The sequence below is a fragment of the Microcaecilia unicolor genome, chromosome 13, assembly GCF_901765095.1.
Source record: "Microcaecilia unicolor chromosome 13, aMicUni1.1, whole genome shotgun sequence".
Classification (NCBI taxonomy): Eukaryota; Metazoa; Chordata; class Amphibia; order Gymnophiona; family Siphonopidae; genus Microcaecilia; species Microcaecilia unicolor.
Window position 1 is genome coordinate 80,070,507 of NC_044043.1, and position 26,660 is coordinate 80,097,166.

General features: G+C 43.5%; 1 protein-coding gene across 1 annotated transcript in view; it reads left to right on the top strand.

Annotated features, from left to right (window-relative positions):
• The window catches only part of LOC115482408 (adherens junction-associated protein 1-like), a 192,383-nt gene that overhangs the window by 72,998 nt on the left and 92,725 nt on the right, over positions 1–26,660 (top strand). Inside the window, exon 2 of the mRNA XM_030222155.1 lies at positions 24,896–25,701. Within this exon, the coding sequence (XP_030078015.1) occupies positions 24,896–25,701 (806 nt within the window). The remainder of the gene's footprint in view (positions 1–24,895; positions 25,702–26,660) is intronic.

The following is a 26,660-nucleotide window of genomic DNA, read 5'->3' on the forward strand; positions in this document are numbered from 1 at the left end:
CCTCCGGGGTGTCCACTCTGTTACAGATCTTAGTATCATCCGCAAATAGGCAAACTTTACCTTCTAACTCTTCGGCAATGTCACTCACAAATATATTGAACAGAATTGGCCCCAGCACCGATCCTTGAGGCACTCCACTACTTACCTTTCGCTCCTCCGAGCGAATTCCATTCACCACCACCCTCTGGCGTCTGTCCGTCAACCAGTTCCTAATCCAGTTCACTACTTCGGGTCCTATCTTCAGCCCATCCAGTTTATTTAAGAGCCTCCTGTGGGGAACCGTGTCAAAAGCTTTGCTGAAATCTAAGTAGATTACGTCCATAGCTCATCCCTGATTCAATTCTCCTGTCACCCAATCAAAGAATTCAATGAGGTTCATTTGGCACGATTTCCCTTTGATAAATCCATGTTGTCTCGGATCTTGCAACTTATTGGCTTCCAGGAAATTCACTATCCTTTCCTTCAGCATCGCTTCCATTACTTTTCCAATAACCGAAGTGAGGCTTACCGGCCTGTAGTTTCCTGCTTCTTCCCTATCACCACTTTTGTGAAGAGGGACCACATCCGCCGATCTCCATTTTACATAGAATGTAGAGATCAAAATTGGGGTTGAGGCTTGTTAAATTCCTATGGTATTTTATAAGAGACTGCTGATTTTCAGTCTCTTCTAAAATGTCTGATGGAATGTATATACATTTGCTGGCATGCACTGTGGAGGCAGCCATTTTGGGAATAAAATGAACAGTGCAAACTCAGCAGCTTCCAAGTTAGAGTGTTGGTTCTTCTATGTGGATTGGATTGCATTGCATTTATTGATTTGATATGCCACAATATACTTTTGTGTCTAGGTGGTTTGCAATAAAAAAAATGTAAACATTCAAATTGTAGCTAAAATACTTTTTCAAATACAATACACTATTGACCACTCAAAGTGGAATAACTGAATAATAACTTCAAAAATTGCTTACTTTTCTTAACATCTATAAATCAACCATAATATTGTTGAAACAATAAAGTCTTTACAAGTTTGTAAAAGACATAATAGGAAGACAAATCAGAAAAACAATGCAACCAAAAATTCCATGAAGAGGGTCCGACTTAGGAAAAAACGTGCTTCCGTGCGTCCAAACCAGGTAATTGAAGAAGTGACAATTTTACAGCTGTCATTTGCAACTGCCCCATTTTACAGACCTACATGTGTAAGTGGTGCCAATTAAGTCTTGGGTTGCAATTTTAATTCTGTTTCGTTTTGGAGGCAGAAATAAACAATGAAGGAGAAAAGAGAATGTCCAAAAGGCAAAAGAAAGCACCAGGAACCTTCAAAATCGGGACAAAATTGCTTTAATCAAACAACTCGAGAAACAATCTTCAAAGAATGACCTGACACAGACCGTGTTTCCGTACTCAGCGTCTGCGACAGGGGTCCTTTCTGATGTTCACACGGTGCAGGCAGCAGCTGGAGAAGCAAGGGGGTGGATGCTTGCAGGAATCAGTGAATCCGGCTGTCACCGATTCCTGCAAGCATCCACCTCCTTGCTTCTCCAGTTGTGTGATTAAAGCAATTTTATCCCAATTTTGAATGGACCTGGTGCTTTCTTTTGCTATTTGGACTTTGTTTTGCACTTTGTATCCTCTGCTGTGCTGGAGAAAAGAGAATGAACGCTTTTTTAAAATCTGTGCGTGGTTCTAAGCTGCTGTAAAACCCCACGGGGATAGTTTTCCCATAGATGTGAATTACCTTTATGGAAAGGAGAACAAACATGTAGACTTTTGCCCACCCAAGCCATGACCCCATCATGCACCCATCACTCATCCTTGGGTGGATCTCCACGTGTAAGTCGCATCTGTCTAGCAGATGGCAACAGACCACAGTAGCATATTTCTACAATCACCATTTCCATGTGTAAGAGATCTACACGTGCAAATGTTGAGATGTATTTAAAATAGATGCCAAAGCATGACAAAAAATAATCCAAACAAAAACATACAAAAAAAAATAATCATCCATCTTCAAGACTTGACGTCAGCTCAGGTAGAACTAAAAGTGATCCCTGCTCAAGGAACCTTTCAGCCTGAGGGTTGAGCTCCCAAGGAGTGGTTTAAGTTTCATGTTCAAGGTCATACCACTGCTGAAATCTGGGCACAGGTCTTCACTTTTAGCAGCTTTGTAGCTTGCGCTTTAGGTTTAAATAGGAAAGTCAGAAGAATAACAAGCACAGCAGGATGAAAAGTGTGCATTTTTCTATTCCAATATCAGTGCCCTTTGTTATTATGTTGTGGTAATTGCTTTTTCTCGTAAGCTACCACAAAGGTCATCAAAGATCATATCCTGTATTCCGTCAAGGACAAAACAAGTCACAACTCTAGCAAAAAGTTCTGTCTCTGCCATTTATTAATTCTGCTTCAGAAAAACACATTTGTCATGGCCCTTCTACCATCTTTTGCATTCCACAGATAGGCTACTGTCGCCTAAGAAAAAGAAACTTTAGCTTATTGAATAGAGATTTGGGATATGGGGCTAGATTCTCTATACGGTGCCGAAAAAAAGTGCTATTCTATGAGCCACACTTAAAGTTAGCCACGGTTTATAGAATAGCTATTATGCCCAGAAATTACTTTAGGCGTGGCGTATTTGCACGAATTGAAATGTGGTTAGGGTGGTGGACTTTGGTCCTGGGGAACTGAGGAACTGAGTTCAATTCCCACTTCAGGCACAGGCAGCTCCTTGTGACTCTGGGCAAGTCACTTAACCCTCCATTGCCCCATGTAAGCTGCATTGAGCCTGCCATGAGTGGGAAAGCGCAGGGTACAAATGTAACAAAAATAAAATAGATACTATTGGAGATTCTACATGGAATGTTGCTACTATTGGAGATTCTACATGGAATGTTGCTATTCCACTAGCAACATTCCATGTAGAAGGCTGCGCAGGCTTCTGTTTCTGTGAGTCTGACATCCTGCACATACGTCAGACTCACAGAAGCAGAAGCCTGCGCGGCCACATTGGTGATCTGCAAGGGCCGACTTCTACATGGAATGTTGCTAGTGGAATAGCAACATTCCATGTAGAATCTCAAATAGTAGCAACAGTGGAGGAGTGGCCTAGTGGTTAGGGTGGTGGACTTTGGTCCTGAGGAACTGAGTTCGATTCCCACTACAGGCAGCTCCTTGTGACTCTGGGCAAGTCACTTAACCCTCCCTTTCCCCATGTAAGCTGCATTGAGCCTGCCATGAGTGGGAAAGCGCGGGGTACAAATGTAACAAAAATAAATACATTAGACACATATCCCTGTTATTCTATATCATTGCATGCACATTTTAAGAGCACCCCTTTTATGCCCATGACCCACCCATTTCTACACCCTCCTTTTCAGATTACACGTAAAAGATTTTTTTTTTAATTTAAAGAAGTCTTTATTAAACAATTAGAGACAATACAAAAACCAAGAAGATATCAGTTACAACAAATTATGCAAACAATAATAAACATCAGTAAAATTTCAATAATTCACAAGTCCCTAAAGTACTTGTTATAGCACAAACTAGTAACTTCCATAATTTATAACAAGTTATATGAAATACCTCAATCCTCCCTAAAAATAAAAAAAAAATAGCTTTCCTCTCTCTCACTGACTCATGGAATTTAACCTTCCTTCCTTCTGAGCCCCGCCCTTCTGACTCAGGACCTGCTTTAGAAGTTTAGCGCCACCTGCTTTTAGTCAGCTGAACTGTGCACTCCTATTGCCACCTGCTGTAAGGTGGTTAACCTGCACCTTCAGTGAGGGAGTGCTCCTATAGAAACCTGCTGCTATACCACTCCCTCCCTCACAGGCACACATAAAGTACTGTTCTACAAGTAGCAGTACATAGCAATGTTCCCTCTATTTATTTATAACACATTTATACCCCACGTTTTCCCACTAGTCACAGGCTCAATGTGGCTTACACAATACCGTAGGGCAGACTACAGTTCAGTAAAGTACAGTTAAACAATGTAAAGTAAGGTAGTGATCGTTAAGGTATCGTATAAAACAACAACGATAATAAGAGATAATAAAAGATCAATGCTGTGCTGAAGTCCTCTAGCTATATTCCTACCAGTGGGGGAGGGGGGTGCTGTTTCAATTTCACATTTTAATAGTGAGGGACAGGTATGCCTTGCAAGACTCCAGAGGACCTGCTTGACCCTAGTGATTGAAAACACAGTACTGAAGCACCAAGGTATGGAAAACAGGTGTGAGTATGTTATAATGCCGTTGTATTGCTCCATGGTGCGACCGCACCTTGTGCTCAATTCTGGTCACCGCATCTCAAGAAAGATATAGTAGAATTGGAAAAGGTGCCGCGAAGGGCGACTAAAATGATAACGGGGATGGGACGACTTCCCTATGAAGAAAGACTAAGGAGGCTAGGGCTTTTCAGCTTGGAGAAGAGACGGCTGAGGGGAGACATGATAGAGGTATATAAAATAATGAGTGGAGTGGAACAGGTGGATGTGAAGCGTCTGTTCACGCTTTCCAAAAATACTAGGACTAGGGGGCAAGCGATGAAACTACATTGTAGTAAATTTAAAACAAATCGGAGAAAATGTTTCTTCACCCAACGCATAATTAAACTCTGGAATTTGTTGCCGGAGAACATGGTGAAGGCGGTTAGCTTGGCAGAGTTTAAAAAGGGGTTAGACGGTTTCCTAAAGAGCAAGTCCATAAACCGCTACTAAATGAACTTGGGAAAAATCCACAATTGCAGGAATAACATGTATAGAATGTTTGTACGTTTGGGAAGCTCGCCAGGTGCCCTTGGCCTGGATTGGCCGCTGTCGTGGACAGGATGCTGGGCTCGATGGACCCTTGGTCTTTTCCCAGTGTGGCATTACTTATGTACTTATGCATAGCTCACTGGCAGCACTGCAGTTGGAGAACTCCCACTCAGCTTAGAGGGAACATTTGTGGCAGCCCAGCCCCTACGAACATCCTCTTACATTTACATCTTCTGCCAGTTATGCACACCCTCATAACACTGTTCCTTCTGAGTGGGAGTCCTCCACCTATAGTCCTGCCAGTAGAGGGTACTGTTTCACTATCACATTTTCAATAGTGAGGGACAGGCAAGCTCTGCAGTGCTCCATGGAACCTGCCTGTCTCTAGCCATTGAGCACACAATATTGAAACACCACCCCCTACTGGCAGCAATGCAGTTGGATGACTCCTGCTCAGCTTAGAGAGAGCAGTGCCTTACAGAATAGTGCTTAGATGTTTTACTGTCACTTAAGTGCATACATGCAGTGGCGTACCAAGGGGGTGGTGGTGGGTGCGATCCGCCCCGGGTGCATGCCGCTGGGGGGGGGGTGCTGCACGTCTGTCGGCAACGCTCGTTCCCTGCTCCCTCTGCCCCGGAACAGGTTACTTCCTTTCACCGGAGGGTGGGGGGTGTCCTTTCGCCGGGGGGGGGGGGGGGGGTTGCGCTGCACCCGGGGGGGGCACATCAGTGATCCGCCCCGGGTGTCAGCCACCCTAGGAACGCCACTGCATAAGTGTACCGTTTCCTTCGGAAGTGACAGTGTTCTGTACATTTATGCATTTAAGTGGGGTGTAAATCTGTGTGCCCTGTTATAGATTTGCCCTTAAAGCAAATAAGAACTGAAGGACACTTTTTTTTTTTTGCCATAACCAGAAAGCTATTTTTCTTTTCTGTTAGATGTTTTAATTTGCTGGCACAGTGGAGTTAAAATGATGATCTGTTAATTTTTCCAGACGCTGTAGATTATGGAGGCAGCAAAAACGCCGACCCAAAATGCAAAGCTGCCCTTTGCTTTATTTCAGATATGCTAGGACAATACAATGCTGGCAGTGTTGTAGCATCTTTCACCCGAGGACATTGATAACGATGGGAGTTAGTCTTCAGATTTTCTTATAAACAGACCCTGAAGCAGAGATGCTTTTCAAAATGGATAACAATACAGATGGATTCATAAAGTACTTTTCCTTCCAAGTAAGAACCCAACATTATTCAGAAACACATTACTTCAGAAACGTTCATGCTAGCAGGCCCCCCCATCCCCCCCAACAGAAGAGCTGCAGCCTCCTTGAGCAAGAGACTCAACCCCAAACCCCCCTGCAAGAAACCTGACTCCAACCATGAGCCTGAACCCCCCCCCCCCCCACAGGGACCCTAACCCCAGACCCCCTCACCCCCTGTCAGAAAAACTCCTTTATATGGTAGTGACGCCCCACTCAGCACATCCCAGGATATACTGAGCAAGGCAGGGTGCTGCCATTTTGAAGACGGTGCTACTCCCTCCTCCATTGTGTAAAAGTACAGGGTGGGTTCCAATGCCTCTAGACCACCAGGTGGGGGGGGGGGGGGTTCTAGACCACCAGGGTTTGGGATGGAGGTCCTCCCAGACTTCCTGTCCTTTCTTCTTTCAGGGGTCAAGGGGGTTGGGGCTCATGTGGGGGGGGGGGGTCAGGTGTCAGGTCTCTCACAGGAGTGGGGTTTGGGTTTCTTGTGGGGGTTTGGGGGGCACTAGACCACCAGGGCCTCTGTCGGGGGAGGGGGGGGGTAGGATACATCTCCAGAATGCATTGGTGTTTGACGGGTCCGTTTTTTTTTTTGACAGACCAGACCTGTCAAACAACTTTTGCGGGATGATTGTGCCTTGGGTGCATGCCCAGACACAGTCCTCCCATAGAAGTATCCCTATCATGAGAGCTAATAGCGTGCCTACATTTTCATGCTATTAGTTCTGATCATAGGGGCGTTATTGCCCAATGCTGTTCTGGCGCTAATTTTAGAGCACTGTTTGGAACAGCGCAAGGCTTCTGCTGCCAGTGCTTTAGAATAGCACATAGACAGATCCTCATGTAAGTCCTAATTAATGACAATTAACTCCACAATTTGATTGTTAGCACTTATTTGACTAGTTGCTGCACGCACTTGGGATCTGTGCCCAAATTTTGGTCACCTACATGGAATCTGGGGGGGGGGGGGGGGGGTGTCTATATACACCGCAGCATTTCAAAAGTAAAATTAAATGTTGCTACTTGAGATCAAAAGGGTCCCTGAATAATATCTTAATTGTGTTATATATTAAAAAAAATACAAAGAAACATCATATTACATAAATTACAAAATACAAATATATCTTTTTAGCCATCAATATTTTAGTCTGTTAACACAAGATTTATTCAAGTTAATACAAAGCATAGGAAAAACGTTTGACAACCACTTTCTTCTGTTTCTAATTTTGTCCATAATAATTCCACACACAGAGAAACAGAGCGGGGTTCACACTCTCCACAGCAAACGGACACAACAAAAATGGGGTGGAGAGGGCCCAATGTCAAGAGATCAGTCACCACACGCAAGGGTAAGATGCTCCCAGGTTTGGAAGGACATGTTGGGACCCCCTTAGATGAACCAAAGTTCCACACACAGAGAAACAGAGCTGGGTTCACACTCTCCACAGCAAACGGACAGAACAAAAATGGGGTGGAGAGGGCCCAATGTCAAGAGATCAGTCACCACACGCAAGGGTAAGATGCTCCCAGGTTTGGAAGGACATGTTGGGACCCCCTTAGATGAACCAAAGTTCCACACACAGAGAAACAGTGCGGGGTTCACACTCTCCACAGCAAACGGACACAACAAAAATGGGGTGGAGAGGGCCCAATGTCAAGAGATCAGTCACCACACGCAAGGGTAAGATGCACCCCATTTTGGTTGTGTCTGTTTGCTGTGGAGAGTGTGAACCCCGCTGTGTTCCTCTGTGTGTGGAACTTTGGTTCATCTATGGGGGTCCCAACATGTCCTTCCAAACCTGGGAACATCTTACCCTTGCGTGTGGTGACTGATCTCTTGACATTGGGCCCTCTCCACCCCATTTTTGTAGTGTAATTTTGTCCATCCCATGCTAGGGTTGATGGCCTCTTATTGAGGGCAATGAGGTCACCACATCACAATGATGTTGTACTCAACATTGGCAACTGGTCAACCGATCCTTAGATGAGATAGAAAGAATTTGCTAAGTAGTAAAATCATGGTGCTTCTTATACCAAATGTCACTGAAGCAACTCTGAAATTTTCTGATGTTCTGTCAGGTAATTGTGACCTGGATTGGCCTCTGTTGGAAGCAGGATATTGGGCTAGATGGCATTGGTGTGACCTAGTATAGCTATTCTTATGTGAGGGAAATTGGGCATTTTCTAAAATATGCAATATAAATATATATATAAAAAAAACCCACTCTGGTCATTATGGCAACTGAAAGTGAAACTTTTTGTGGTCTAGATATTACTTGCATGCACCATGTGAAGCTCTGAAGAAATAAATGATAGTTATATTTTAAGGTATTTTATAACTTTTTATATATCAAAGTGAGATTGTAGGCCTTGGAATCGTGAGAATTGGGAGTAGAAAATGGATTTATTAATTGTTTTTTTCCCATTTTATACTGTATATTGGATCTTTTTTTCTTTGCAAACAGGAAAGAGAAAGCCAGAAATGCTTCATTCAGCTGAAAAAGGAACCTGTGTAATCTCAAAAGTTCATATATATCATCTTCTTTAGATAATTCTTATGGAGGTATCATAATTCAAAAAGAATCCAATTACCCATTGTAAAAAAAAATAGATGCTTTATACTACACAAATTAGTTTGCCCTTTTTCTTTCACCTACTGCTTAGGTTTATTGTAATGAAAAGAAATTACGTGGTTTCAATTAGTAAAAGAAAACAAAAACAAAACCTTTGAATATCACTTCATGAAGGGCAACACCTTAGACAAGGGGCCCTTTTATTAAGCTACAGTAGGGTTAACACTGGGTAGTGTGAGCCAAATTGACCCTACTGCAGGGGTAGCGTGGGCACCCTGAGGTAGTTTTGAAGTTGGTACATGCTGTTTCCTACAGTAGAAAATAATTTTCTATTTTCTTCCTGCAGGAGGCGTTCCTGGAGGTAATCGGCAGCATAGCCACATTGCAGCACGCTACCTGATTACCACAGGAGTTAACTTTCGCCAGCTCCGCAACGGAAGGCAGTTGAAGCCGGCCAAAATCGACTTTCGATTATACCGATTTGGCCGGCCTTAGGAGAAGGCCGGCCATCTCCTGATTTGTGTCGGAAGATGGCCGCCCTTCTCCTTCGAAAATAAGCAGGATAGTAACGTAGTAGACGACGGCAGAGAAAGGCCTGTACGGTCCATCCAGTCTGCCCAACAAGATAAGCTCATAAACTCATAGAAATTATTTTCTGCCACGCATTTTGGATGCGCATCAAAAATAGAATTACCACCCGGGGCACGTTGTAGCCGGGCAGTAGTTCTAACTTGACATGTAGTCTACGCACGTAGGTGTCTACGTATCTTAGTAAAAGGGCCTGTTAGTAATAAGCCCTTGGTTTGGTATGAAGTTGAACTGTATGCATTTCTTCCCCAGACCGTAACCAGTGAAGCAGTTGGCGTAGGAAGGGGGGGGGGCGGTGGGGCGGTCCGCCCCGGGTGCACGCCACTGGGGGGGTGTCGTCTCCGTTGGTTCCGTGCTCCCTCTGCCCCGGAACAGGTTACTTCGTGTTCCGGGGCAGAGAGAGCAAGGAACCAATGGAGCCGACGCAGCTCCCAGCGACGTGGACTCGGGGGCGGTCGGCCCTTCCGCCCGCCCCTCGCTTCTAAACAAAGTAAGAATGCGCTCCGGAGGGGGGTGCAGGCCGAGGGGGGACACCGTGCTGCACCTGGGGGGGGGGTGCGCAGTGGCGACCCGCCCCGGGGTCAGCCGTCCTCGCTACGGCACTGCAGTGAAGAAGTAAATAGCAGAACAGGTAGCAGGGCTATCTATGATGCCCTTTTACTAAGACGCACTAAGAACGAGCTCAACACGTCTTCATCAGATGGGAACCTAATTATTTAATATTCCAGAAATACCTTAAAGCCTCTCTAAGCAGTTTCTCATGGATGATCATGATTAACTTAAACCTCTAATTGTACAATTATTCAATTTCTCAGTTCCATTCTAATTGCTATCATACATGGATGACTATAAATTGTTACCTCTTTGCGTCTAGCATTCATTTCCATATTACATATTGTAATTACTCAATTCTCATTTAGGGATCCTTTTACAAAGACGCACTAGCATTTTCAGCGCGCGCAAACGATTACTGCGTGCTAAACGCTAGAGACGCCCATAGGAGTATACGGGCATCTCTAGAGTTTAGCACGTGCTTATTTTATTTTATTTTTTTTATTTTTAAAGATTTTTATTGAGAATGCACAATAATTACATACTCATATAAGTCAGTACCAACATCCAAAATATAACCATCAATGCCAAGTACAATTGGACAACCATTCCCAACTTTTGTAGTACTATCCTTCATCTACCAAAAAGATCCAACCCCCTCCTCCCCCTCCCCTATACTCCCTTATCCTAAGCATGTGCTTATTTTTAACGCATGCTAAAAACATTAGCCACGCCTTTGTAAACGGACCCCTTATTTTGTCATTACTACTTAATTTATACTATCCCGTATCACTTTTTGTACTGCTAATCACAATAAGTTGTTAGCCACATTGAACCTGATCTATTGGGATAATAAAATAAAATAAATAAATAAATAAGGGATTTTTCTGTGTGTTAAGCCCAGTTCTAGAAAAACCCTGAAATGGGGCTTTTTTAGGGGTCCTTATACTAAGGTGCGCTGAAAAATGGCCTGTGGTAGTGTAGACGTGTGTTTTGGGCGCGTACAGAATCATTTTTTAGCGCACTTGTAAAAAAAAGTACCTTTTTAAAATTTTTTGACGAAAATGGACGTGTGGCAAAATGAAAATTGCAGAACGTCCACTTTACCGCCAGCCATTGACCTAACAGTAAAGTCTCACGCAGTAACTGGGTGGTAATGACCTATGAGCGTCAAATGCCACTTGATGCGCACCAGAAAATAAGAAATATTTTTCAGACGCGTGTAGTGGATGTGCGCCAAAATTACCGCAAGGGCTTACAAGGCTTAGTAAAAGGGCCCCCCCTTTTTTTTGCAGGTTCTGCACTAATTTTTCTATTAGCAAAAAATTTAATGTGGGAGCACCTACCACCTCTGATTTAGGAGTGCTAAGTACTTCCACGTTAACTCAGCATTCTTCAGTTAGTATGTACAATGTGAACACGTTAGCAGGTTAAGCCTTCCATGTCCATTCTCTACCCATGACACGCTGTCCATAAAACAGTGCCGCTCATACTGGTATAAAGAAGTTGAGATTATCTTTTCTCAACATTTTTAAGGTCTTGTTAGTAAATTCCAATATTCGGACAAGACTTTTCCTAGAGAACCAACAGCACTTTGCCATACAAGGACTCCTAAGGCAGGCCTGAGTGGCCGAAACCCGACTCGTGTCGAGTCCAGTTTTTAAGAATAAACTCTTGCTGTGAACTTTTTCTGAGGCCAGTAGAAGTTTTGTTTGGCATCATCCATCGTGTCGCCTTCGCTGTGTTCTACTCTTGGTTTTTCCATTGCGGAGGTCTGCTTTCTTCTGTGCTTACCCTAATCCCCAAATTTACCACCACCCAGTGGCGTTTCTAGCATCGACGACACCCGGGGCGGATCGCCGGTGTGTCCCCCCCCCCCCGGCGAAATGACACCCCCCGGGTGCACGCCGCTAGGGGGGGGTGCCGCGGCGCGTGCCTGTCGGCTGTGAGTTCAAATCACTACGCTAAATTCTCTCGTTCGCTGCAGCTCCCTCCCTCTGCCCCGGAACAGGAAGTAACCTGTTCCGGGGCAGAGGGAGGGAGCTGCAGCGAACGAGAGAATTTAGTGTAGCGATTCGAACTCGCAGCTGACAGGCGCGTGCCACGGCACCCCCCAGCGGCGTGCACCAGGGGCGGACCGCCCCCACCGCCCCCCCCCTTGGTACGCCACTGCCACCACCTCAGTAAAAAATAAAAACAAACAAACAACAACAAAACCATGGGTGCCATTCCTACAGTTCCTTTCATTGACTCTTTCATTCTCTAAACATTTATATGTCTAGAACAAAAGGTATCCATCTTTGAATAAGGTCACATCCCCTAGTTTTAAAACTCGCCTTATGCATTTTTCACACTGTAGCAGCATTTAACAATTACAAAAAATATCGAGGTGATAAGTTTATAGGTAAGTTCAGTACATCAATTCATCATGGCTGGAGTGACCAAAGAGGAGACCTTTTCAAAGGCATTAATATTACTGCAGAAACTCATTCAACATCAGAATAAAGAAAGACTGTGGTTCTAACATCTTTTCACACATGCTGATGTGTCAAGGATCTTATTGCACCAAGGATATCAATAATATTTGTGTATTATGCTTAAACCCTCAGCAAAGAACGCATTCAGAACAACAACAAAAAATTGGCGGACAATTCAATAAGATAATCCTCTAAAGCTATTGTTGCTTATGAAACACTACCTTTAACATGATATCTTTCCCAAACACGTGCTGTTTATGCCATTGTACAATTACTGAACAGTATGCTACTCCAGCTTAGTGATTTTATCCTTGCTGACATTTTCATTTATGTTTCATTACATAAAGCATTTTTAAGTTTGGTAAATATTTACAGCATATGCATGCTGTTATTCCAGCTGCAATCTAGGTCAGCAGTTCTCTGTTGACAAGGAACACGCAATGCATTTGTAGCAAATTTATGAAGAAAAAAAGTCCTAAAAAATGTCTGGTGTAGGTGACTTGATTGTGTAATCATTCTTGCACAGTGTAATAAGGGGAGTTTCCTATTTTACCGGTGCACGAGAAATTATTAGCACATTTATAGAACATGTTGTCAGCATAATCAAGATCTTATGAAGGTCAGCCATTTTGAAGTTTGCTACACTTCATTGTTTTTGCTGTTTCCTATCCTACTGTACTAAAGTTACTTTTTTTTTTCAATTTTATTAATATACTGTGGGGTGGAGGAGTGGCTTAATGGTTAGTACAGCAGGTTGTGGAACCAAATTTGATTCCTCCTGCAGTTCCATGTGACTCTGGGCAAGTCTCTTAACCCTCCATTGCCCCAGGTACAATATATAGTACTAGATTGTGAGCCCATTAAGGACAGTACCAGTACCTGAAAAAGAAAATTGTAAACTGCTTAGATTTTGGTAGTATATAAATACTGAAAATAAATAAATATAACAAATTAACCACAGCAGAATAGAGAACATTTGACCTAAATGGGTACAGAATGTAGGCGATGACAATAGAAGACATACTCTGATACAGAGATCGTATTATGAATTAAATCAATGAGCTACTGAGAGGTTTAGGCAGATCATAAGTGGATAAACTGGTCAAAGCATCTAGTTGGTCCACAGTTGATGCCTCATATTTGTATAGAAGACAAACATTGTTCTGCCAAAAAATGTTGAGTCTTTCCAGGTCTATATGATAGACTGTTGCTATCAAAATACTTAATATATGTTGTTCTCTCTCATGTAGTTTATCTGAGTAGAGAATAGATCTTAAGGAGTTGAGAATAGGTGAAGGGCTCACAGTCTTGTATTTTGGTCCATACTTTCATCCAGAAGGATGTACTTGTTCCCACAGTAGTATAAAAGATGATCTAATGTACTATGCTAATATGGTGCTCAATGTTGGTGCCTTGTTATAGAATTACTGCCTAACTGTAATGTACAAATGTACAGTCCAAATCTATCCCCCCTCCTCCATAACCAATCTATTTCCTGTCCCATAACAGGATATGCAGTTAACACATGAATTAATATATCCTAAGGGCAATTCTACAAGTGGACACCTCCATTTGATTACCCTGATGCCATGCTGTTATTGGATTTACATTGATTCATATGGAAATAATTGCCTCGATGTTCGTCTGTTTCGGTTTTCATTGATTGTTTTCGGACGGATTATCAACAAAAACTGTGGTATCACTGTATTTCATATTAGTACACTCAGTTTTATGCTAATGTGTGGTATTTTGTGCATGCTCAAATGAAAGAAAACTGAGCAAACTGAAAATGCACATCTTTACCCATTTCTGAATATCCGAGAAGCTTCAAATCGAACCTAGTCTGAGCATGTGCTTGGAAAGAACATCACTGAATGATAACAGTACCTTATCAAAAAAAAAGTGAAATCTCTTGCAAACTAATTAAAGTGGTGAAATGTGTTCAGAAACTCGCCTCCAGCTGTCACGCTTGGAACTTCTTTAGACAAGCGAGAGGGGGAAAAAGTGTCACTTTCGCAACGCTGGCAATAAAACCTCCTTTCATTTCCAAACTTCAGAAATGAAAATTGGTTGTAGGCTTTGCGACCAGGAAAAACAACAACATTCGCAGTATCAATCAGGATGAAATCATGCAGTAGTTATTTTGTGAATTTCTAACAGTGGGAGGATGTCAGAGATTTTTAGCAAAGTGTCACCTTGAGAAAAAAAATAATCTTTCCTGGCAATTAAGAGGCAAACAGCTGGGGGCTTAGCATTTAGGTAGAAAAATCCAATCATTTGAACTAGACACACACACATAAAAAAAAGAAGTAAAAACACAGAGCAATGAAGGAATCACAATGGAGCATCAGTCTATCAGAGTAAGGCAACCAATTTTGCAAATAAATCAGGATGCTTTGACATCAGCACTCTAATAAGGAGAATGAACATTACCCAATTCTCTGCGTCTCTGACCCCTCACAGCTTGGTGTCTTGCTGGTTAAGGAAAAAAGACCGTGAAGGAAGAGATGTTTTTCAGAAGGATTCTTTTGAAAGCATATTTTTTATTAGAAGCGTTTCTGATTTGGGGTTTTAACTGTCTAATGGGGGAAGTTACCGAAGCAGGCTCCCATTAAGATTTGTTATTTTATTGTTAACCCCAGTTGTTAATAACTACAGAGTATATCTACTCAAGGGGGTTAAACCCTAATGCACATTTAGCACGGGTGAAAATGCTTACCAGAAAGTGCATTTAAACATTCTGCGGTAAATAATTTGGAGTGGAGGAGTGGCCTAGTGGGTAGAACACCAGGCTTGCAATCCAGAGGTGGCCACTTCAAATCCTGCTGCTGCTCCTTGTGATCTTCAGCAAGTCACTTAACCCTCCATTGCCTCAGGTACGAACTTAGACTGTGAGCCCTTCTGGGACAGAGAACTATCCAGAGTACCTGAATGTAACTCACCTTGAGCCACTACTGAAAAAGGTGTGAGCAAAATCTAAATAAATAAAATACTATAAGCACATAGTATGTATGTTTTTGTATTAATTTTCTGGAGGGATGTGTCAGGAGCAGACAATGAGCATGGATGGGTTATCCAGTTAGAGCATTCTGATTATCATACGCTAATTGTTTTGCATATCCATAATGCGGGGCTCTTAGCGCCTCCTAAATTGGAGGTGATAAGTGCTCTCTGTCAATTATTTTCAAGTTACACACACTAATCCTAACATTTTTTATTTTTTTATTTTATTTGTTGCATTTGTATCCCACATTTTCCCACCTATTTGCAGGCTCAATGTGGCTTACATGGTACCGTGTCGACTTTTGCCGATTCCGGTATGAACAAATACAAGGTGATATTGTGGTAGAGTAAGGTTTATATGTGATGCACCGATTATAAAATACACTTCTCTAGAATAATTTTCCTATGAGGAAACGCTAAAGTGGCTTGAGCTCTTCAGCTTGGAGAAGGGACAGCTGAGGGGAGATATGATAGAGGTCTATAAAATAATGAGTGGTATGGAACGAATAGACGTGAATCGCTAGTTTATGCTTTCCAAAAATACTAGGGCTAGGGGGCACACAATGAAGCTGCAAAGTAGTAAAAAATGAACTGGAGAACATATTGCTTTACTCAACAAGTAATAACATTTTGGAATTTGTTGCCAGAAAATGTAGTAAAAGCAGTTAGCTTAGCGGGGTTTAAAATTTTCTTGGATAGCTTCCTAAAAGGAAAGTCCACAAGCCAATATTAAAATGACTTGGGGAAAATCCACTGCTTATTTCTAGGATAAGCAGTATAAAATGTATTGTACTGTTTTGGGATCTTGCCAGGTACTTGTAACCTGGATTTGCAACTGTTCAAAACAGGATGCTGAGCTTGAAGGACCTTCAGTCTGTCCTAGTATGGCGATAGTTATGTATTTAGTAGGCACTGACTGATTTCAGTGTTGGTTTTTTATGCGCCATATATAGAATTTCACTGTTAGCGTCTGCTGAGCTTTATTAAAAGTGCTCCTATGTTGCTTCCCAGGCCATCTAGGTATCAGAAAGTTGCTTGTTTTATGTAGTACTCCACTAAAGGGATTATATATGGCCTCCCCCTTAATCCTGCGGTGTTTTATTTGCCCTCCCCCCCCCAAAGTGAAATTGGCAAGGGATACATCCTTTCTAAATTGCCACTCCCCATGTTATCTTAGTCCATTGGTGCTTAGCATCACTCCATATGAAAACCATAATAAGTGCAAAAAATAAAAAAACACAAACTCCTGTATTTTCTTATGTGGTAAATATTGGGAACCACTTTTCTGCTCCCTCTCGGTTCTCTGATTCCTGCTGGTATGACAATACAGTAATCCACAAAGCAGGTTGATTGGGTTGATATGATCTGATTGAAGAACTGCTGCAGGGCTGCCGAGAGACTGGGCCACCCCCGGGGCCCCGCCCCTGCCCCTGAGGTCGTTGCCACCCCCCCCCCCAGGCCATCGTGCTGCAGTCATTACCCGTCCCCCTCCGTCTGCCACCGGATCAGGCCCCCTGCATTGAAATCATTACAGCGCCTCACCTGTCACCTCGCTCCGACTGAAAGCGCAGCAGCAGCAGATCGGATTCACCTTCCTTCGGGCCTTCCCTCCCTGTGTCCCGCCCTCACGGAAATTACATCAGATGAGGGCAGGACACAGGGAGGGAAGGCCCAAAGGGAGGCAAATCCAATCTGCCGCTGCTGCGCTTTCAGTCACGGAGGTGACAGGTGAGGCGCTGTGATTATTTCAATGCGGGGGGCCCAGCCCGGTGGCAGACGGTCGACGGAGCCAAGGGCGGGTGAGATCTTGGACTGAGGCGCCGGGACCCCCTTGGAGGCCCGGGCCCGGGGAATTTTGTTCCCTCTGCCCCCCCCCCCAGCAGCCCTGGACTGCTGAGAAAAGGTGTGAGCAAATCCAAATAAATAAAATGACCGGGCTGTAATCCCAAAAAGAAAGCCTTTTCTGTGCCATATTTACCAAATGTAGAACAGAACGATTCATCTCCATGCAGGAAGACTGCCAAGGAGTTGAAAGACCCTGTGTTGATTCCTTTTATGATGTGACCTCTGTGACGGCTGAGTTGATTGTCAGGAAATTGATAAACAAAATTCACAGAAGCCCCGATTTCTTGTAACTTCAGGTAGCCAAATTTGATGCCATGACTTTTCTCTATGCTGACATCAGCTCTGCTGCAGATCCTCTACACAGGCAGCAGGACAGTATGCCAGAGCCGGTGGTGGGAGGCGGGGACAGTGCTGGGCAGACTTACACGGTCTGTGCCAGAGCCGGTGGTGGGAGGAGGCCCATCTCTTCTCCCTTGCTTTTGGTGCCTAACCACCTTCCCATTCCTGATACCTACACTGACTACATAGTTTTTACCTTTAGATTGTAAGCTCTCTTGAGCAGGGACTGTCCTTCCCCATGTTTAAACTTGTACAGCGCTGCGTAACCCTGGCAGCGCTATAGAAATGCTAAGTAGTAGTAGTAGTAGTAGTAGTGGTTGGGAGGCAGCAGGGATAGTGCTGGGCAGACTTACACGGTCTGTGCCCTGGAAAGGACAGGTACAAATCAAGGTAAGGTATACACAAAAAGTAGTTTATCTTGTTGGGCAGACTGGATGGACCGTGCAGGTCTTTTTCTGCCGTCATTTACTATGTTACTATGTTATATAAGCAGGTTTCTCTAGAGAATAACCGGGGAGTGGTATAGGGGAAAGGAGTAGATGGAGTGGGTTAAGTGTAGGGATAGAGGTGGGCAAAGATTGAAACGAGGCTGATCAAGTATTTCACAGCCAGGAGCAGGGTCAGGTCTAACAAGCAGCATAAATCCCAGCTGCATTCTTGTGTTGAGATAAGCCAGCCCCCTCTAGCTATTAATTCTGTATTGTGAATACATATTCTCACACTCATTGGCTTTCTCAACTATCCTCAGGCATGTTTTTTTCTTTCTTTTTGCAAACTGTCAGGTTTGACAGATTCAAGTACTCTATTTCATCTTCTTGATCCGTACTGTCCTTCAACTGTTGGAGAAACAACCCTTTCAAACCTATCCCAATGAGGGATCCATGACTGGGAGATGTTATAAAAAAGAAAAACAAAAAAAAAATACAATATGTTGTCTTTGTTGTTTCAATCTAGTTTTCTGTGTGTGTTTTCCAGAGTGCTTTTAAATTCACTCTGACAGTCACGCGTCTATCTGTCTTGGCCTTTAAAATGGAAATTACAAAGAGAAATTAAGGCCTTTCTGAAACATAATTATAAAACCAGATGACAAACACACAGGGACGCTGGAGTTGTTTTCCTGGAGGCTACCAAACTATTACAAAGGGCCCTGTTTACTATGCAGTGCTAAGGTCGCATTAGCATTTTTAGCACACACTCCAGCTTATTTTTGAAAGAGAAAGACGCCCATATTTCGACCCAAATCGGGTGATGGGCGCCTTTCTCTCATGGGCGCCCAAATCGGTATAATCGAAAGCCGATTTTGGGCCCCTCCAATTGCAGTCTGTCGCGGGAAAGAACAAAGTTGACGGGGGCGTGTCGGAGGCGTGGTGAAGGCGGGACTGGGGCGTGCTTATCGGCCAAGGAGATTGCGGTAATTTCATTTTTGGTGCGTGTCCAAAAAACTATTTTTATTTTTGGACGCACGCCAAGTGTCATTTGACGCGCGTAGATCATTACTGTTCGGTTACCGCGGCAATTTTCATTTTGCCACACGTCCATTTTCGGCAAAAATTTTAAAAAGGCATTTTTTTTTTGCGGGTGCGCTGAAAAATGATTCTGCGTGCGCCCAAAACATGCACCTACAATACCGTAGGCCATTTTTCAGCGAACCTTAGAAAAAGGACCCCTCAGTGTATAGACAGTTAAAGTTACAATTGAGAAAAAAAGAAAGAAAGAAAGAATACAGGCATTATTTACTGGAAATTCCTTGGTGTTGACAACCAATTAATTTTATCCACAAGGCAGCACTAGGCAATAGTGTATGTGCGTGTGTGTGTCGTACTGGAGGTTGCTTCATCAGCCTTTTTAGGAAGCCTTATTCTGTCTGTATCTCTGACTGTAGCCTTGTTGATCTGAACAATATTAACTGTAATAAATGTGTTTCCTGAAGCCTATTTGTCTTGGTTGTCTGTCTTGCACATATTGTAGGCTGCATTGATAAAGGACTGTCTCTTCTGCATAGAATGATATAGAAATAATGAGCAGTGCTATTTGATGTACTATAATGCCATCTGTCACAAGAAAATGACCATTAGACTGTGCCATTCTGCAATAATGATATGTTGATTTCCTCAGCATTAATTTTGTCAGCGGTACCTTCTTTTACAAACAAAAATTGTACAAAACACTTTTGAACGTGAAACATTTATAATGCTATTACACTAACAAAAGCATTGATAGACGTCTTTAGTAGTGCCATCCTGTGGTACTTGGAACATACAGAGTAATGTAAAAGATGACATCCCTTAAAGAAATCTTGTGCTTCCACTGTAGGAGCTCTTTTACTAAGGCAAGTAGGCGCCTACGCGCATCCAACGCACCTCAAATTGGAACTGCCGTCCGGCTACCACGTGCCCCGGGTGGTAATTCCATTTTTTTGATGCGTGTCCAAAACACGCAGTAGAAAATGTTGTCTATTTTCTACCGCGTGGCGCTTACCCGGTGGTAATTGTCAGTTTATGCGCACTGATGCTTACCGTCCAGTTAGCGTGTGAGACCTTACCGCCAAGTCATTGGGTGGCGGTAAGGTCTCGGGCCAAAAACGGACGCGCACTGGTTTAAATTTTGTCGCGCGTCCATTTTCAGCCACTAAAAAAAAGCCTTTTCCCCAGGCGCGCTGAGAAATGGACCTGCATGCATCCAAAACACGCGTCTAGACCAGCGCAGGACATTTTTCGGCACGCCTTAGCAAAATGGCCCCTTAGATAGGAGATTGTCCCTCACGGAAGCATATCAGCTCACTGTGACAGGCTGGGGAGATGGCAGTGGATGGAGGAGGGGAGAAACAAAGAACATCATGATAAAGACCATGTGACATCTCCAATTTGCCCACTCACACCACCTGCTCCATTCTGCAATAGCTCCAACTGAATACAATGTGTCGTGCTTTCAAGAAAATTGGGGTAACCTGCATCAAAGAACCATGGTTAAAGACCAAGTTCGATGAACTTGGGAAAAGCCTGAGGAGTAGCAGTTACTACCCTAACAGGTAGTTGGACATAGGGGAAGGGGAGGATGGGTGTAACATTCCATATAGGAATCCATAGGGTCATCTACTCGAAGTGAACAAATCACTATTGAATGGACTGGATGGGCCATTTTGGTCTTCGTCTTCTGTGATTTATTATGTTACTATATTGGAATGAGACTTGCAAGTTTTAGTGACTGGGAAGGGATTATCAAATAATTTTAGTGGCTCGGGGGATTACAACAAAGCTCGTTAAAGATTACATTTTGATCTGGTAAGAAATTAAACCAGAGTTGATGATAACAAGGACTGCTAAATAGGTCCTTTCAGCAAAGGTGGAGAAGGCCAGCATTATTAGCATATTGGGGCATGTTTGGGGCAGATATGAAAAACTGTGTTAGGTAAAGGTTCGACTGTTCATATAAAAGAAATCGGAGTAGAGCAGGAGACATCTGGATGGATATGAAAATTTATAAGCTCTACTCAAAATGGAAGAATCTCAACTAGGCAGACAGGATTGGCAATTTGACCATTACTAGCCATCACTTATTATATAGTAAGGATATGCAATACAGAAATCCTGATGAAGGTATATATATGTATGACTTGCTGAAATAATTTGCCTTATTTACATCCTTATTAAGGATCCATTAATGCAGAATACAATGCTTCACCATTCCTATGGAATTCTAGCTCCTACCCACTTCAAGACAACTTTGCTTTCCTAACTTGTAATCTTAAAGAAAAAAGATATTTCAATGCTTCTAAGCAGCTCTATTTAGCAACCCTGTGTATTCATGTATGAGTTTGCACAATGTGGTCTATGAGACAAGGAAGTTACCATGGTAACTACTTATAATTGGTGAATTGCATGCTAGTGAGAAAGAGGACAAAGTAATGAATTTGGTTTCTCAATCTGTTCTCCATATTTGGGATGACAAATGTTAGCCTTTATAAGCTGGTTATTACAATTTTCTGTTAGCCAATGTCTGATAATTAAAGGTGACTTATCAAGCTGATGGTCACCAGAGAAGCCATTTGATCAAAGCTGCTTCACATTCAGCAGCAGTCAACCTGCAATATATATATATTTGTCGCCAACACACCCCCCTTCCTGGCCAACCCCCCCTCCCTGCCAACCCCCCCCTCCCTGGCCAATCCCTTCGTTGTTCTGCCATTGCTCCGCCCCCAACGTCATGACGTTTGACGTGAGGGCGGGGCCCGGAGTGATTTCCCACCCACCCCCCGCCTCCTTGCCTCCCTCTCTGCCAACCCGTTCGTTGTTCTGCCATTGCTCCGCCCTCGAGGGCGGGGCCCGGAGCGGTTTTGGTGGCTTCACCACCACGAACCTTTGAACCTTTTTGAAGGAAGTCAGGGCTTGGCTTCACTGACGTCAGTGTCCTCAGAACGTTGAGGGTGAGTTTTATTATAGTAGATATATATATGTGTGTGTGTGTGTGTGTGTGTAAAGTTCACTATATGATGCTCAAATCTTATTATGCCAATGTTACTAACTGGGAATAGAAAATAGGAAATATTCTTATTTATGATCCTCTGAATCTTTTCAACTGGAATGCACAGGATCCAGATTTTACCCGTTTCCCTGTCATCTCCACTGTCTCATTTCTTCATGTTTTCATGAACAATACAAGGCCTGCAACACATTCTCCAAACCACGTCCCTCATCTACATGTGTTTACCAAGGTGCAGCCCCCAAAGCTAAACACAGCACTTTAGGTCAAATCTTACTAGCAACTCCAATAAGCACAGAATGGACTCCACTTTGCTGCTGGTGGAGAGTAGACAAGGATAGGACTTGAACCCAGGAAAGCAGGAGACATGCACAGAGGATCTCCTAGGGATGGGAAGAGGTTGAAGAGCTGAACAGTTGGTTTGATTTGGTTTAGCAGACTAGAAAGGTGACAGCAGATGTCTCCTTTCCTACCCAATTGTTTCTAATTCTAATTAAGTGGTTAATAACTATCTATGGCAGAAAAAATGAATTGGGAAGGACACAGTACCGTTGGGAGGCCAGTAAAGAAAACTCCCTGTGAAGCTCTGCTGGGTAAGTGTGTCCCTCATATTGGCACACATACGTGTCAATGTGACCATGTATGGCAAGCAGACATATGCAACCTGGTGGAGATTTGTGGATCTTTTTCTCTACCCACCTCCCGATGGTGCTGCATCCTTCAGGTGAGCCAATTCAAATTTTTTTTGTCTCAGCTATGGGGCCACAAAAATGGGCTGCTGGGGCTGTATGCGAGAGATGGGTCATGTGTTGAAGACCACTGTTCTGGAGCATACTTGAATGCATCCTCGCTCAAATGTATTTAAACACCTTATCAGTTCGTTAGAATTGTGGTGATTTTCTTGATACCCTTTGGGGCCCTTCTACTAAGCCGAGGTAAGAACTGCAGTTATCACAGCTTTGCACAGGTTTTTACGGCACAGTATAATTTTAATGTAGCAACTTTGGGGGTGTTTCAAGCATTTCAAGTGGAGGAGTAACCTAGTGGTTAGTGCAGTGGACTTTGATCCTGGGGAACTGAGTTCGATTCCCACTGCAGCTCCTTAAGACTCTGGGCAAGTCACTTAACCCTCCATTGCCCCTGGTACAAAATAAGTACCTGAATATATGTAAACCGCTTTGAATGTAGTTGCAAAAACCTCAGAAAGGCGGTATATCAAGTCCCATTTCCCTTTGCCTAGTTGAGATTCTAAATTCTATATGGAATGTTGCTGTTGCTACTATTTGAAATTTCTACAAGAAGGGTGGAGGAGTGGCCTAGTGGTTAGGGTGGTGGACTCTGGTCCTAGGGAACTGAGGAACTGAGTTTGATTCCCACTTCAGGCACAGGCAGATCCTTGTGACTCTGGGCAAGTCACTTAACCCTCCATTGCCCCATGTAAGCTGCATTGAGCCTGCCATGAGTGGGAAAGCGCGGGGTACAAATGTAATAAAAAATAAAATAAATACATGGAATGTTGCTATTCCACTAGCAACATTCCATGTAGAAGCCTGCCCTTGCAGATCAGCAACGCGGCTGAGCAGGCTTCTGTTTCTGTGAGTCTGACGTCCTGCAGTGACCCTAAAGAAATGTATAGACCCATTCCAATACATCACACTTGCTTCTGTGTGTATGGCCATGTTCAGGTTCATGTGTTTAAAACTGAGAGCCATAGCTGTGCCTCGACTGACAGTTATCATCGGCAAACCATGAGATATTCAACCACCAGTACCCATTGGTTGATGTACGCTGAGGACAAAAAACACATACAAATCAGGCACATGCTAAAGTGTGGCAAAATCAGGCACACGTTAAAGGGTGGCAAAATGTAGGTGGGTGGCTACTTTCTCAACGGTTATACCATCGCTAATGGCGAGCGCACTGCCTTTGAATATAACGGGTGCTTTTACCACAGCTGTACGACCTGCTATGATTCTAAAAACCAGATCCGTTGACAGTCACCACCTTTGGGTTTCTCAACTACAAAACACAGTGGAAGGCAGATTACCTAAAAGAGAAAAGGGTTTAAGGTATTTGGGAATATGAGTGAACAGTTTGGTTAAAATGGATAGGTTATGTGCGGCCTTTCAGAGCAGAACTGCACTACCTGAACCTTTCGTTCCGTGATGCCCTTCTTGGAGGCAGAACAAACGCCGTGTGTCTGTACTATCAGGTTAAACAGGGTGAGAAAATACACTATTATGATTTTACCAGCCTTTACCCTTTTTGTCAATAAAACTAAAGAATATCTGATCGGTCACCCCCAAAGCATCTATGAAAAATTTGACCTCCTCTCTGATTATTTCAGACTTGTGAAAGTCAAGGTGTTCCCACTGCATGGACTCTTTTTTTCCCTGTACTTCCCATTAGGCTGCATGGTAAAAATATGTTTCCATTGTGTCGCACATGTGCCGTAACGGGTCAGCGGGAGAAATGCGCCCACAACATTTGTAGAATAAAGCCAAAGAAAACTGATAACATGTGCTTATGGTGATATTTTACAGAAGTGGTCAAAAATTGATGCCAGCTCCATGGGTGTTCTGGTTGCTTGATCAGCTCTCTCTGATCTGCTGCCATTTTACTTCTTCAACCTCCAAGGCCTGGAGCAACTGAAAGGAGAGGGAAAGCTACAGACATGATGTTGGAGGCAGATCAGCCAGTTATCCGATACCAGGATGATTCAAGCACCCAAAGCATTCACAGAGCTGCCACCTGTATGGCCAGATATTGGCTACATGAACAATTTGGCCTATCACCTTTTATTTTAGGAATCACAGAATGTGACCACATTTGATGTTTATAATTTTTTAAACAATCATGCTATATTTTCGTGGACGTTAAATGAAATTATGTTTAATGTTTTTAATTTACAGGAAATGTGTATGGATTTCCTACACCAAATGAATTTAAATTGTCAAGTTAAAAGCATGGTCAACACTAAAGTAAAAAATTTTAAAACTCTGTATTTCTTTTCCCCCAGTTCGCTCTCTGTCTGCAGGGCAGGCCATCCATTAGGAAGTCATGCGTGGATACTAATAGCCATGTTTCAAGTAGCCATGGATTTTACAACTTGTGACTCTGTATCTCAAGGACAAGGGTTCAAACACTTGCAAAGACCTTTACAACGACACAGATCTTCCAGCAGTCCCTTGTGGAGCTTTAGAAATGGACAGCAGTTGAGAATTGCAAACCCTTTCTGGAACCTGGCTCTTCATTCTGAAAAGCATTATCACAGGAACAAAGAAGTGCGTCATTTAAAAAGGCACCACAAAGCCAGAGACCAGCTAGGAGGCTTTCTTTACAAAAATATGCTGTCAAAGCATTATTCCACTGCCAAATCAATGCCTTCCGTCTTACAGGGGACAACAAGTAGGGGTGGGATGACTTATTTCAAAAGACAAAAAAGGCAGCTCCTGAGGAGCGCCTGGGATGATGTCAAATACCACAAATCCATTTTGGATCGGCAGAGTCAACCAACAACTATATCGGAATTTATCATCTGGGGTCCCACAGGGGAAGAAGAGTTAGTTGAATCCAGTACCTCTCCTGGGAATCATGAAATCACCAAAACCTCCACCCTTAAAGCCAGAGCAACAACGGTGGCCACCACCACCACCAGCACCACTACCATCATTGCCACAACACTACAGGCAAAAGGATTCACAACATCACAGATTCCAGGGATTAATACAAACAAAGCCAGCCGCGGTAGGATTAGCACAACGGAACCATACATGGGCCAAAACAACAATGGAAAAGCTGCCAGACCACCAGGAGACACTTCAGGTATTGTCTGTTTCTTAATATTATTATTATTACTAGCCGTTGAGCCCGTAAAAACGGGCTGGTATTGGGGTTTTCCTCCCCGCGAGGTCGCCACCGCTACCGTCCCCCACCCCCACCCCCGGAGTTGCCGCCATCCCCCCACCTGGCCTGGGCCTTCTCTCCGCTACTAAACTTACACATTCATTCGCCGGAACGCAGCACGCACATCAGCTGAGCTGCCGTCGGCCCTTCCTTCTCTGCCTGTGTCCCGCCCTCCTGTGACGTAACGTCAGCGAGGGCGGGACACAGGCAGGGAAAGAAGGCCGACGGCAGCTCAGCTGATGTGCATGCTGCGTTCCGGCGAATGGATGTGTTAGTAGCGGAGAGAGGGCCCGGGCCGGGTGGGGGGGAGGAACGGTAGCGGCGATCTCAGGCGGGCGGGGGGAGCGGTATCAACCTCGGCGGCGCAGTTTTCCTCTCTGTCCCGCCCTTGTCATCACATATTGACGCGGGGGCGGGACAGAGAGGGAAGTCTGTACTGCGCATTTGCGAGTGAGTCGGTCACTCGCCATTTATATGTTTGATTATTATTATTATTGCTGTAGAGAGGCCTACATGCAGAAAGGGGGTCCATAAATAAGTTGTAAGTGATATTTCTTTACTAGATTAATGCAATGCTTTTGTGATTAGGTTTTGGGTGCCATGTTTTCTTTATTAGGATGAAACCACGTGGTGACTGAACACACAAATCCCACAAAAGGAACAACAAGGAAACAAAGAGCGGGAAATGGAAGAAGGTTCAAACAAACAGAACTTAAAACTATAAACCAATGCTTTAATTCATATGACACATAAAAAAAAGTCCTTTGTTGCTGTTACATAAAAGACTTGGCACCGTGTTTCGCCCCAAAGAGCCTGCCTCAGGAGTCTACAAAAAAAAGATATCAGTAAACCATATGAATAATTAAAGAAAAATATAA